Raw genomic sequence first — 15,689 nt, 5'->3', positions numbered from 1 at the left:
TATGTTCACACGCTGCGGATTTTGCTTCAGATCTGTAGCGTTTCTGCAGCTGCGGGTCCGCAACAGTTTCCCATGCGTTTACAGTACCATGTAAACCTATGGGAAATGCAATCCGCAGTGCACATACTGTGGAAAAAATGCGCAGAAATGCAGCGGTTTACATTCTGCAGCATGTCAATTCTTTGTGTGGAATCTGCAGCAGTTTTACACCTGCTCCATAATAGAAAACCGCAGGTGTAAAACCGCAGTGGAATCCGCACAAAAATCGTGGTAAATCCGCGGTAATTCCACAGGAAATCCACAGGTAAAAAGCAGTGCCTTTTACCTGCGGTGTTCACAAATCCGCTGCGGAAAAATCTGCAGACCTCAGGAATACATGTGCACATACCCTTACTCTCTCTTCTTTGGTATGTTCAGCGCTAAGGAGCCCTGCCTACTCCTGTTCCTCAGTAACCTACTCTGCATTACCATTATTTAGGGGACCCACTTGTGCGGAACTTGGTTTTTAATATTTATATATTTCAAACATTTCTCAGGATCTCTCTCTTTCTTTGCTTGGCTACCTGCTGTTTATTTTCTAATTCAGCTGACAGATTCTAGCCAGCTGTTTGTATTTTTTAAAATTTAGAGCTGAATCCTCAGATTTGTATATTCTAAATGCCCTTTTCTTCTTCTTCATCATCTTTATTAGTAGTAGTAGTAGTAGTAGTAGTAGTAGTAGTAGTTTTATTAGTATTAATTGCCTTTCTACGAATAAGTGTAAGATCTTTAAGCCATGCATTTAATTCCCTAAATTCCCACTGTTTTGTATGTGTTGTGTGTGACATGGGCAGTATTCCAAAGAGTACCACCTTGAATGTGCTTCTCTTCATCTTGCAATCTTATTCTTTAAAATTAGTGTTAAGTATCCTCCACCTAACACTTATTCTGACATTAAATTTCCATGTGGCCGTGAAAGCTGGATCATCACCAGACCTCTGCCATAATTTATCAACCTGTTCCACCACACTTGGAACCTTGGCACCAGGGAAACAATAACCATTCGATTGAGGTAGTTTGGATGACAAATTATTCTTTCCGTCTTCCTGATTATTGAATCCCTATAAACATCAACAACATGACCCTACCTACACTACCGTCCCCTTGCCTACTAGCAAGGCTGTTCTTCGGGCTTTTATTAAAAGCAGTATCCACTGGGGTTGCTTTTTCTTAGTCTGACACCCTTGTAAATAGGAGTGGTATTCCTTTTCTTACACTTCTTTCCATTCCTCCCTACTGCCTTAACCCAACTTCTTACCTGCTACATAGAACATCAAGCCCAAACTGAACTGCCCACATAGAAACCAAAAGGATATTCTTTGGACTTTCAACAGGAATCAATAAAAACGAGAACTCTATAATTGTATTAAGCACATCAGGTTGTAGTGTTGTCTTTACCTACCTCCTGGAGAAGCATGGAGACGCGCATCCACATGACATAAGAAAATCTGGTGAATTTGTTGTATGTCCCGGGTGCTTTCCTGGTGCATGCACTAAACTTGTTCACATATATATTGTGAACTGAACAGAGCTTTATTTGTGTAGTCGGCAAAGCTTCACATTTTCAAATACCAAAAAATCTTACAGTTAAATTGTTTTGAAGAAATTTGACACGTTCAAGAAATACTGTATATACCTTGCCAGGAGAATTATAGGGTTAAACCTTTCCACACTCTACTAACATTTACAGCTATTATTGGCCGCTGGACATCTCTATTACTTTGCTTTAACTCTTTTCTTTCCAGAGCTCACATTTTAGAGGGAACACTGCATCAGACACCCGTTCTATATACAGTGGGGAAAAAAGTATTTAGTCAGCCACCAATTGTGCAAGTTCTCCCACTTAAAAAGATGAGAGAGGCCTGTAATTGACACCATAGGTAGACCACAACTATGAGAGTCAAAATGAGAAAACAAATCCAGAAAATCACCTTGTCTAATTTGGCAAGATTTATTTTGCAAATTATGGTGGAAAATAAGTATTTGGTCACCTAAAAACATGCAAGATTTCTGACATCTCATGGTACCCTGTAAGGAAATTTCTGCCACTTACTTTACTCTGCCAGAAGAGAAGCAATAGTAGGGTTGTCTACGCTGCTGATGAAGATCTGAATGAATAGTCCAGAAGACAAAGTAGACTTGATGCGGTTTTATTATAAATGCATTTCGAAGTTTTCAGTCTTCTTCATCAGGATATAACCACATACATGGCCGCATCAAGTAAAACAAAAAAATAGGTCTGAAGACTTTGAAACGCGTTGATAACAAAACATCATCAAGTCTACTTTGTATCCTGGACCATTCTTTCGGATCTCCATCAGCAGCGCAGACTACCCAACTATTTCTCTTCTCCCATTTCAAGGTTTTTTTTACCTGTGGGACAGCAGCAGCTGGCAAATTTTAAGCTTTTTGCTTGTTGTGTGATACACAACTTTACCAGGTGAACAATTCCCTGCACCTTTATTATCAGATAAGACTTGATTGTGCTTTTTGCTTTTCAGCTTTTACCTACTTAGTTTACAGTCTCACTAATGGCAAGGGAGCTCCCTGCCTTGTCATGCTGCACTGATCAACTCACTGATGTAGCTAGTTGGAGGAATCGGTGTACAGCCTTTAGTGCTTTAGTGACATTTATTTAAGGATTTTTAAAAGCCCAGAAACAGACATGCTATTCACTTTACATTTCATTGTCCCCTTTCAGAAAATGTTTATCCCTGATTCCACTTTTGTAGCATATTAATGGCCACTATTAGATTAACCAAACAACAATCAGCCATGAGAACATATAGTAAGAAAAGCATCATGATTCCAATAGGTATAATCAATGTGGATAAAATCAGTGAGTAGTAAAGCAAATGACTGCAATGAAAGTCACACCCAAATCATGGCTAGCCAAAATGTTAAGTACTAAGGATCTCCGCTGATGTGTAAAGTCCTGCTTATCATTATTGGCACCCATGAAGTTTAAGTACACAATGTGGAATATCTCCTGAAAAAAATAAATCAAGTGATACAGTTTTTTTTTTGTAAAGAACACCCTATCAACAGTTAAGCAGGGTGGAGTATCCATAATGCTGTGAGGTTGCTTTGCTGCGTCTGGCACTGGAGGCCTTGACTGTATCACAGGAATCATGAAATCAGAGAATTATGAAGAGATTTTACAGCAAAATTTCCTACCCAGCGTAAGAAATCTTGGTTTGAATTGAAGATCATGAGGTCCTCCAGCAAGACAATGATTCAAATCACACATCCAAAAGTATACGGGAATGGTTGAAAAAGAAAAAATGGACTGTTTTAAAATGGCCTGACCTCAATCCCATTGGAAATATTTGGGATGAGTTGAAATCTACCATTGGGAAAAAGAAACCTGCAAACATTCCAGAGCTTAAACAATGCAATCTTCTTGCTGAGAAGTGCAAGAAGCTTATAGATGGCTACAAGAAACATTTGGAGGCTGTTATCAATGCCAAAGTGTGTGCAACCAAGTATTAATTAGGGGTGCATTTATTGCTGCACATGCTGTTTATTATGTTTCTACTTTGAAATTGCAACATGTACATTGACAAACAATGTTTTATTGTTGTATTATTTTGGACCGCTAATTAAAAATCCTGAGGATATAACTATGGTACATTTCCATTTATTTCTGAAGATATTGTACAGTCTATGAAAAAATTAAAGGGTGCCAATAACGGTGACCAACACTGTAACTTATGTAAATCAGAAGCCTATTGCTAGGCATAACAAAGTGCAAAACTAAGGTGCTTACTCATAGGTATTATGCCCTGTGCAGTCCTCCCGAGTATGCCATGCTGGAAACTAACGTACATGCTAAGAGTATCCAATGGGTGCATTAATCTAATACAGACAAAATGAATGTCCTTTTGCCCTCTGTCAGGCTATTATCCGCCAGTGTACTGCAGAGAAAAAAGTTCAGTATAGTCTAGCAGATTATTCCATTTAATACAGTAAACATATACCATGATTTTTACAATGAGACCCTGTGGGTGATGCCTTCAAATGTATGCCATTTATTTGCGGACAATATTTAAAGGGTTTTCCCAAGATGTCTGAAAAATTTCTAAAAATCTTCAAATGTGTTTTAAGTGCATAAGTATAGTTGCTGTGGCCATTAATTTCTATGAATAAAAAATATTTTTTGCACAGATATCATGCCATTCTCTCTGTGTACATCCGTCTTCTGCTTGTTATGGGTGTTTCTTTCTATTCATAAATTACAGTAATGTTCCATATCAGTCTGTGTTCATGCTTCTGTGCATCTCCTTGCAAGAATTGTGTTTCCTGCACCTATTGCTACTATTGTCTGCCGCTGTTTTCTGCTGACACTTTCTTACAGTCATTTTATCCATCGGAGCAGCAGTCTAGCTCTAAAAATTGAGGCTAGCGCATTGATATGTTCTCTGCTGGAGCCTTTCTCTAGATGTGCCCCAGTGCAGGAGATGGAGCCAGGTCTAGAACACTGCTGTGCTCCCTGCTGAAGTCCTTCTACAGCTGTTCACCACGGACTGCATGAAATGAGAAGGAGGACAAGCATACTTTCCCAGCTCCAGACCAATTTTAGCAGTGCCGCAAATTGCACCACAGAAGCAGGAGATGGGATTGGACATTCATGATCCCAGAGCTTCACTGCCATCCATATAAATAACATTAGGATTGACGTTACTTGCATTAGGCAGTACTGTTCAAGCAGAAAACCGTGTGGCTGTTATTTGGAACATCACCACAGTGACGTCACAGCCCACATAATCAGCATACAAAAATAGATAGGAGCCGAATTTTTACTGCAAGTACTTTAGAAGTCTGTTTAAAGGGCTGAAAAGCGTACGGACAATTAAATATATCTTGGATAACCCCAAGGCTATTTGCCTAGAGAATTTCCCAGCACATACAGTATGTTAAAATGGTTTTCTACAACAGTGATATATATTGATAACCTTTCCTACTCCGGATACGTCATCACTACCAGATTGGTGGTGGTGGTCCAGCACATAATAATAATATACTTTTATTTATATAGCGCCAATATATTCCACAGCACTTTACATTTTAGAAGGGACTTGTACATACAATAGACAATACAGCATAGCAATAATCACATAAATCAACAGATACCAAGAGGAATAAGGGACCTGCTCGCAAGCTTACAATCTATAATGCATGGCACCAGGGGCGGACATACCATTGGTGTAACTGCACCGGGACCCAGGAGCTAAAGGGGGTCGATTTCACTTCCAAAGCAGGTGGAGTTTTGCATTTTATTGAGCTATTAGACTGCCCGAATATTGTTCTGGCACAGAGGGCCTCTCCTGTCTGTGTCCACCAATGCATAGCAACCCCACCAATCAGTTCTTATAAGCCCTGGAGGTGGCTGGAAAGCAAGCAGTATTTGTCGCTGACTACCACACTTCTGTACACTACTTGGTGGCCACTCTTGGCTACTACAGCTCAGCTCTGATTCAAATAATTCAAGGAAGCATTGGGTTCAGTTATTGCACGCTGTGCTACTCTAACCTTCATATATGGCAGAATTTATGGTGGAGATTTCTGATGTGGCCTCTGATACAGATGTGAGCAACGCCTTACATATAAACACAGTCCAAGATTAACTACACTGTGTAGTAAGAAAGCTTAGCTCGGAGACTGATGATTTATTTTTTTACAGCACTTTAATAACAGCGTATTTTTTCAATCTTTAAACATGGCAATTGTAAATCAGGAGGGCAGTTTAATATCCTTTGATCTAAATTTGTTAATAAAGAAGGATCCTGAAACCTAGGCTTGTGTGTCACATCTGTTTAGAGTGCCAACCTCCTCAGTCAGGTAATGATTTTGATAGAGATAACCAGTGATTATCATACTCACCTAGTTTGTCCTTATGCACTTTTTTATACCTGACCTCATATATCCCCCCAAATCTTTGCAATATTTGCAACACAGTCCTGGCTGATATATTTTTGTGCTTTTTATATTATCATATATTATTATTATATGAAATATTTTGCAATTCATTTTTTAAGGAGTGTGGATTTCATAATAATAAATAATAATCAGATTTATTTTTAGATAAATAATAAAATGAACAATAAAAGAATATTAAGGTCTTACAGTTGTTTTAATAGTCCAATTTAGCAAACATACCATGCACACCAGATTAACACTGCTTGCTGTTGCTATAAACAAATTTTTGTGTATGTGCCTATGTAGAAAATACAGGAAGGATATATATATATATATATATATATATATATATATATATATATATATATATATTTGTACCATGTTAGCCACTAGATAGAAAAATATTTAGAACTATCTGTACTACCCGGCTTCGCCCGACTTAATAACTGATGTTATCAAAATAGAATGTGTTAACAAAACGTTATTCTGCACACAAAAAACACAAAACAAATAGATAGAAATGTAATTATTAAATGGCAAAAACTAAGCTAATAGAAGCATTTCACAACATATATTTCAACACCAGAGATATTCCACACAGAGCTAACTAAATTGGCCAAGCAATGTCAAGTAATCTTCTACTACCGTATATACTCGAGTATAAGCCGAGATTTTCAGCCCAAATTTTTGGGCTGAAAGTGCCCCTCTCGGCTTATACTCGAGTCAAGGTGGGTGGCAGGGTCGGCGGGTAAGGGGGTGAGGGCGCTGAGGCATACTTACCTAGTCCCAGCGATCCTGGCGCTCCCCCTGCCGTCCCACGGTCTTCTGTGCTGCAGCTCTTCCCCTCTTCAGCGGTCACATGGGACCGCTCATTAGAGAAATGAATAGGCGGCTCCACCTCCCATAGGGGTGGAGCCGCCTATTCATTTCTCTAATCAGCGGTGCCGGTGACCGCTGATGGAGGAAGAAGCTGCGGCAATGAAGACCAGCTGTGACAGGCAGAGGGAGCCGGACGCCGGGAGCAGGCAAGTATGTCATATTCACCTGTCCCCGTTCCAGCCGCCGGGCGCTGCTCCATCTTCCCGGCGTCGCTCCGCTCTGCTGACTGTGCAGGTCAGAGGGCGCGATGACGCATATAGTGTGCGCGGCGCCCTCTGCCTGATCAGTCAGAGCGGAGAGACGCCAGGACCGGACGCCGGGAGCTGCAAGCAAGAGAGGTGAGTATGGCTTTTTTTTTTTTTATTGCAGCAGCGGCACAGATTTATGTGGAGCATCTATGGGGCAGTATGAACGGTGCAGAGCACTATATGGGGCACAGCTATGGGGCAGTATGAACGGTGCAGAGCACTATATGGGGCACAGCTATGGGACAGTATGAACGGTGCAGAGCACTATATGGGGCACAGATATGGGGCTGTATGAACGGTGCAGAGCACTATATGGGGCACAGATATGGGGCAGTATGAACGGTGCAGAGCACTATATGGGGCACAGCTATGGGACAGTATAAACGGTGCAGAGCACTATATGGGGCACAGCTATGGGACAGTATGAACGGTGCAGAGCACTATATGGGGCACAGATATGGGGCTGTATGAACAGTGCAGAGCACTATATGGGGCACAGATATGGGGCAGTATGAACGGTGCAGAGCACTATATGGGGCACAGATATGGGGCAGTATGAACGGTGCAGAGCACTATATGGGGCACAGATATGGGACAGTATGAACGGTGCACAGCACTATATGGCACAGATATGGGGCAGTATGAACGGTGCAGAGCACTATATGGGGCACAGATATGGGGCAGTATGAACGGTGTAGAGCACTATATGGGGCACAGATATGGGACAGTATGAACGGTGCACAGCACTATATGGCACAGATATGGGGCAGTATGAACGGTGCAGAGCACTATATGGGGCACAGATATGGGGCAGTATGAACGGTGCAGAACACTATATGGGGCACAGATATGGGACAGTATGAACGGTGCAGAGCACTATATTGGGCACAGCTATGGGACAGTATGAGCGGTGCAGAGCACTATATGGGGCACAGATATGGGGCAGTATGAACGGTGCAGAGCACTATATGGCACAGCTATGGGGAAATAATGAACGGTGCAGATCACTATATGGCACAGCTATGGGGAAATAATGAACGGTGCAGAGCACTATATGGCACAGCTATGGGGATATAATGAATGGTGCAGAGCACTATATGGCACAGCTATGGGGAAATAATGATCTATTTTTATTTTTGAAATTCACCGGTAAATGCTGCATTTCCGCCCTAGGCTTATACTCAAGTCAATAGGTTTTCCCAGTTTTTTGTGGCAAAATTAGGGGGGTCGCCTTATACTCGGGTCGGCTTATACTTGAGTATATACGGTACTTATTTGAGAGCCTTTTAATAACGACATTCTTAATTTTTCCTTCAGGTGCCACCAACACTCCATAACTGACATGCTATTACCTCACACATGCTTTGTTATACTGAGAATGTCCTTTGTTGCCTATTTTAACCAATCAGAGCTCAGATTAATTAACAAAAGTAGCAAAATAGAAGCTGAGCTGTGATTGGTTGCTATTGGCAGCCTGATAAATCCCCAGCCAGCCAACAGGAAGCCCTCCCCCCTGGCAGTATATATTAGCTCATACATACACATAATAGGTCATGTGACTGACAGCTGCCGTATTTCCTATATCATATATACATTTGTTGCTCTTATAGTTTGTCTGCTTATTAATCAGATTTTTATTTTTGAAGGATAATACCAGACTTGTGTGTGTTTTAGGACGAGTTTCATGTGTCAAGGTGTGTGTTGAGTTGCGTGTGGTGACATGCATGTAGCGACTTTTGTGAGACAAGTTTTGTGTGGCGACATGCGTGTAGCAACTTTTTCTGTGTCAAGTTGTATGTGACAGGTTAGTGTAGCAAGTTGTGTGCAGCAAGTTTTGCGCATGGCGAGTTTTGCGCGTGGCAAGTTTTTGCTTTGGTGCGTTTTGAGTATGTGCAAGTTTTGTTTGAGGCAACTTTTAGCATGTGTTGCAACTTTTGTGCATGTGGCAATTTTTCCGTGTGTTCAGGTTTTGCGTGTGGCAAGTTTTCCATGACTTGAGTTTTGCACGTGTGGTGAGTTTTGCGTGAGCCTAGTTTTGCATTTGGCAAGTTTTGCATACGGCGAATTTTGCACGTGGCGAGTTTTGAGTAGCGACTTTTGTGTTTCGATTTTTATGTGGTGAAGTTGGTGTATGTGTGGTGAAATGTGTGCTGAGGGTGTTATATGTGTTCAAGCACGTGGTAGTGTGTGGCGCATTTTGTGTGTGTTTTCATATCCCCGTGTATGGTGAGTATCCCATGTCAGGGCTCCACCTTAGCAACTGTATGGTATATACTCTTTGGCACCATCGCTCTCATTCTTTAAGTCCCCCTTGTTCATATCTGGCAGCTGTCAATTTGCCCTCCAACACTTTTCCTTTAACTTTTTCCCCATTATGTATACAGGGGCAAAATTGTTTGGTGAATTGGTATGTGCGGGGTTAAAATTTCACCTCACAACATAGCCTATGACGCTCTCGGGGTCCAGACGTGTGACTATGCAAAATTTTGTGGCTGTAGCTGCAACGGTGCAGATGCCAATCCCGGACATACACATACATACGCACACACACACACACACACACACACACACACACACACACACACACACACACACACACACATTCAGCTTTATATATTAGATTGAGAGTCCTCAGTGGTTGATACCTTTTAATGGCTAACTGAACAGATGAAGAGACCTGAGTAATCTTGAAAGCTTGCAATTTGTTACCATCTTTTCAGTTACCCATTGGAAGGTATCAACCACTGAGGACTCTCAATTCTAAAAAATTTTCTATCTAGAAAATAGCATTTTCTTGTTGTGTACATTGCCTTTTTTCCATGGGGTGGGTGACATTTAATAATAAAGTCAAGGTTTTACAGCTGTGTTTAGTAATTGAATTTATCAACCGTAAGTGCCACAACAATACTGCTGGCTATTAATGCAAGTAACTTTTCCTTTAGTAATGTATTTTAGGGTTATGTGCATTACATTTTTTGGCCAGGGGAAAAAGGATAACTAAAAAAAACGGTTACCATCCGTTTTCACCTAGCCACATAGGTTGAGGTATAAGGCTGTGTTTGCACTAAAGACCTCAAAAGGGGTTCAACACAGTCTGAGGAAACCTTAGCATTAAAGTTGTCCACTACTAGGAAAACCCCATCTTAAACTAAATGTTTCGCCCTAATAAAATAATAAAGCCTATACTCACCTCCCTTGCCGATGCTGTTCCCGCGGGGTCGGCACTCACTGTGCCTGTGATGCAGTTATTGTGATACGTGACGCTGGTGCCCAATCAGCACTGACGACACTGTCTCCGCCTTCAGACAAACTGAACATGAAGAGGACATCAAGGCTGTAGCTCATCCCAGACTTCCTCTTCATGATCAGTGTGTCAGAAGGCGGAGGCAGTGACGCCACCGTTGATTGGGCTCCAGCGTCACGTGTCCCACACCGCATCACAGCCCTGGGACCACGAGTGGCGGCACAGGAGGTGAGTATAAGCTTTATTATTTTATTGGGACATAACATTTAGTTTAAGAAGGGGTTGTCCTAGTAGTAGTGGACAACCCCTTTAAAAACAGTTAGAGTCTTTGCAGTATTGAGATTCACCACAAAACTAATTTTTTTGGGGAAAATCCAATGAATCTGAATTTCAAAAGATTTGATCATCTCTAAATGTAAATATTGATTTCTTTATAGTATATTTAGGAAATACACTTATGATTGTACAAGCGTGATAGAAAGGACACCTCTACTCTGTTGCTTAATAAGTGCCCAGGATAATGTGACCATAAATTGGTTGTAAAGTTAACTAGTCTGTGAGTCAATAATCTAATTGTGGGCCACATATGATTCAGAAACTCCGATCTCCTTTATTTACTTCTTTACTAAGTGATAACCTTTACGAGCTTTCCCAGTAAATTATTAATGCTCCAGCGGTTTATTACATGAAGATTAATGATACGTTACACACATTCCTTTTGCGAAATGAAATCATCTTGAAAAGCATAATTCCCGTGATCCAGCAGAGGAGAAATGTCTGATTATCCTGCAGTGACCAGGTGGAGTCACCACAGCCTCAGACAAACATGTCCTGGAGCATTTGAGAGAGCGCCAGTATCTGGGACCTGCGCTTATGATGTTTAGAAGAAGTTGTGTCAGCCCTTGTCTCTAAGTGGCGTTCATAGAAGAGCCGGCTAATGATAAATGTGCAACACGATGCTCAATTACACCACATGCATTCTGTACCGCTCAGCGCAAAACATTTGGGACCCGGCCTCACAATAACGTGAAATGTAATGCGGGCGCTAATTACAGAACGAGCTGTAATTATGAGGCCATTTAATTATTTGTTTTCTTCTTTGTGCAGTTATCGGGATTCGTTCAAGCAAAGCATCTGCATAGAAATGCTGCGCCAAGGCTATCACAAGTCTTTCTCTGAACTCTTTACTCTGATTCACAAGTGGAACGCCTTAAGGGACGCTGGAGGGCCTGGGTCAGCCATATGGCAGCAAAAACCCTTGGAGGAGCAGCACGAGAAACTGGATCAGCTTCAACGTTTCCTGACCAGGGCTGAGGCAGCCCAGCGATCAGGTAAGAGGGAGGATTCTGGGTAACCGAGCAGCAGGAGCTGAAGCATGGAGAGCCCGAGGCGAGGATTCGAAATTGTTTCATCTTTGAGTTTGAGACATTACTACAATTTAGCACATATCAGCTTTACTCTTATCAGCCGTATAGCAAGATAAGTGGTAGATCATAAAGTATAGTTAAAAAGGAAAGACTGGCATCAAACTGTGCCTCTCTAATCCTCTATAAAGAGAACCAGGCAGAGAGAGGGGTGCATGTATTTTAACATCTCTTAGGGGAATATTGTTGTTTTATATGCACGAGAGGTCTGCAGGGAAGCTTATGTATGCATAGTATTCAGCCAGTGTCATTTTTTTTGTTCTGGCAACACTGCAGCATTAAGCAGTATCGCAGTGCCATCGTGTACTTCCAATATATGTATACCGTGCAAACGTAATGAAATAAAATCCAGATAAGGCAACAAGCAGCTCTCTCGAATGAAATGCTATTCTTACCTAACATTCTCATTTTTGGAATATTTAAAATAGGTATTTATTGTGTGCGAAATGGTTTATTCTACACAGAGGCTTTACTCGTGATCGCCATTTCTACTGTAGGTTTCATTTTAACATTGATCTCATCAGGGCGGATATTTACAATCGATCAATGAAATGGCATTCATTATTTTGTTCTGCAGATTTTGAAATTTAGGTTCATTTTCTACAACACCAATCCCTATTCCAGTTATACAGTATAGTCATTCAAGGCAGAATCTGCCTGGAAAAGACGTCATGTGCACGTCACTAAACGGTAGCAGAATTAAAGAGGGTTTTTTATACGATTTTGCCACACTTGGAATTATTTTTCCAGTTTTCAGTACATTATATGGCAAAATGAATGGTGTCATTCACAACAATAGCTAGCCTGTAAAGAACAATTCCTAATATTTCTATGCTGACCAGAAAAAAAAGTGACAGTTCTTGGATGAAGGGGAAGAGAAAATGATGAAAGTGCAAAAACAAAAATTGGCCAAGGTGTGACTGCAGACTTGTGAATCCTCACAGTGCGCGCTGTCAGGGTTCTCCAGTGTTGGGAGCGGGCGGTCATGTGACTGCAAGTATGCGATTTGTACACTATTGGCCACATTCCGACTAGACGTGTCCGGCCTCGCTTAATTCACTTGCATTGATTGAGTCCACTCACGTCTCGTCGGCACGGGACCCCAAGTATACTAATCATAGAGCTGCGGTCACGTGCTTGTCTGCTCCCGGCATCCGTACTGGAGAATGCTGACAGCGCTCACACTTTTTACTGTGCAACAGCTGTGTTTTTAGAAGGGAGGAGGACAGTTTTATTTTGGCTTCGATCCCACCACAAACCCCCACAGTAACTAGAAAGGTCTTGATCTTGAACCCAGGTTGTTGTTCCGGAATTGAATGAAGCAGCGTAGTCACACATTCATGCTGCTACTCCATTCATTGTCTATGAGACTGATGTACATATCTCAGTCACTGCAGAGAGGGGCTGGTGGAGTAATCTCCTTGGGAATACACCAAACTCATAAACTCTCTGTCCAATGTATTATTTCAGTACTCCTAGCAGCCAAGCAGCACAATATTATTTTGTGCCATTTTGTAAACTATTTTTTTAGAACTGTCGTCGCCATTGCAAAGGACAGATCCACTCAAAAGTATGCTGCCTGTTGCTTTTCCACCTGGACCTGCTACTGCGATGGTCGCTTCTGTCACCAGGTGACGCTACATTTATTCTGTGGGCGGCACTGGTGATGGAGGAGAAGTCAAGACCAGAAGCTCTGGGCAGCACAGACTCTCCAACTGAAAGGCTAGTGTGGCTGAGACCCAAAGATCCGTCCAGCCTAGCAGTGTGGATGTGTGCTATCTGGCAGGAGTAATCCACTCCCTGCTGTAGTCAATGGGACAGAATCGCACCTTACTGATTGAGTCCTATTTTTCATTTATTTTTCAGTCCATTTGATTCTTGTTTTTGACCTCAGCCTGTGCTTTGACTATCCTTCAATGTGACAATTCTAACCTGTCTCTCCCCTTGTGGTTCTGACCCAGTAACTTAATCATTCCTGCCTGCCCACTCCATCGGCCAGTGGCATCTCTGAGGACACTCAACTGCAAGGGGTTAAAAAGGGTAGGTTAGTGTTCCTTTCCTACTTGGTTGTCGGAATAGCCAGCGCAAAGCCTGTCAGTGGAAGCCCTATTTAGAGCCGGCAGATGACCATGAACAGATCCTCATTACATTGCTCATCTAAGTCTTGAAATTATGATCTCTTATACCCCGAACCCCACTTATAAGTAAAGATATTTTCCCACTATAAACATTTTTCAGTTATCCAGTCTGTCTAAGAGGTTGACTAGTGTGGCAGTGCTGATACTCGACTACTGCTCCATGCAAATGTAGTTTAACACAAAAGGTTAAAGAAACATCACTTTATGAAACTGCTCATTTCTACTGCTCCTAACTGATCCCACTCCATCCACCTTCTGCCTCTTCACCCCTACGACTTAATGAAATGTTGTCACCGTCCTGCCCAGATGAAAATCACTGCACCGATCTGTGATTACCTACCACATGTTTGTAATATGCTGTGATAGGATGCCGACATATCACAGAATCACAGGGTTAAACTTGAGGATGAGGACCACAATGGATGGCAGCACCTGGGAAATGGTTCCCCTTTTACATTTCTCTTTTTTATTACTGATTTTGACTCCTATGGGGCTGTAAATCTATTGAGCTTAACATTGGCAGTCTTGTTAAGGAGACAACACCAATAATATACCCTACGGTGGTTAGCCGCACATCAAATATATACCTATAGAAAAAGGCACCACACATTGATAATATGAAAAACCACTTTATTAGTATCAAAGAAAAACCATAAATGGTCATAAAAGAGCCTAAATAGGCAGCAGGTGAGAGACGACAAACACAGAAAAAAAGGTAGACACCTGGCAAAAGGTCACAGAGATGTATACATAAATATACTGGTAAATCCATAAAGCTCACATTGCATACAAATTACATGAAACATTTCAAGAAATTTCATTGCGAAACGCGCGTCGGGTGTGGTGGACTCCTGGCTACTCCTCCATTGTCTGGTAAATATGTGTTGGTGTGCTATATAATATGCTAGATGAATGTCTGTATAGCTAACTATAGTCTTTTGGACACTTTTTTTATATGTGGATTTACATGGCATATTAGCCCCTTATACTGAGACCATATACTGAATCCTTATATAATACTTCAATAGGCTTTTTTGTTAGACTGCCACGCTATATTTAGCCATTTCTTGAAATGTTTCATGTAATTTGTATGCAATGTGAGCTTTATGGATTTACCAGTATATTTATGCATACATCTCTGTGACCTTTTGCCAGGTGTCTACCTTTTTTTCTGTGTTTGTCGTCTCTCACCTGCTGCCTATTTAGGCTCTTTTATGACCATTTATGGTTTTTCTTTGATACTAATAAAGTGGTTTTTCATATTATCAATGTGTGGTGCCTTTTTCTATATGTCTTCTTAAGGAGCTAAACTTTTTAGGACCCGCAGATTGGTACATTTGGCTACCATCACATTACGAATACGGCAGCCACAAGACAAAAGGCTAAAAGCTTGCGAGCCGTATAAATCAATTGTTAGGAAACCAGTGTGGGTGGACAGGAGTCTGGTGCCACACTGGGTCATGGCCACATGTCTGGAAATGACTGCTAGCATGTGCTAGATGTTCACATTGTGTATAGGGGGGTCGTGTGGGGTAATTTCATTACCCATATTCAGTGCTGGAGGACATGCTTTGTGGCACTAAATGGGTTATGTAAAATGAATAGATTGAGAAACAGTTGGTCATCTTATTGATTTATCTCGCTTGTCACAGCTGCACACCAGACTAACTGTCTGGTCACATTACTAGTATACAAATGGATTTATCATATCATATATCCCATACTATATTACAATGACATTATTTTTCTTTTGAGCATGTTATATCACACAAATAATTGAGAAATGTAATATTGGGTT

At 41.4% G+C, this 15,689-nt stretch overlaps 1 protein-coding gene across 2 annotated transcripts in view; it reads left to right on the top strand.

The window, feature by feature from the left end:
• The window catches only part of TTC29 (tetratricopeptide repeat domain 29), a 358,654-nt gene that overhangs the window by 51,824 nt on the left and 291,141 nt on the right, over window positions 1-15,689 (top strand). For both annotated transcript variants that reach the window (XM_069744036.1, XM_069744037.1), the window contains exon 4: window positions 11,437-11,660. In XM_069744036.1, coding sequence (XP_069600137.1) covers window positions 11,437-11,660 — 224 coding nt within the window. The remainder of the gene's footprint in view (window positions 1-11,436; window positions 11,661-15,689) is intronic.

Source organism: Ranitomeya imitator, chromosome 1 (genome assembly GCF_032444005.1).
Source record: "Ranitomeya imitator isolate aRanImi1 chromosome 1, aRanImi1.pri, whole genome shotgun sequence".
Classification (NCBI taxonomy): Eukaryota; Metazoa; Chordata; class Amphibia; order Anura; family Dendrobatidae; genus Ranitomeya; species Ranitomeya imitator.
This window is presented reverse-complemented; position numbering and strand designations above follow the sequence as displayed.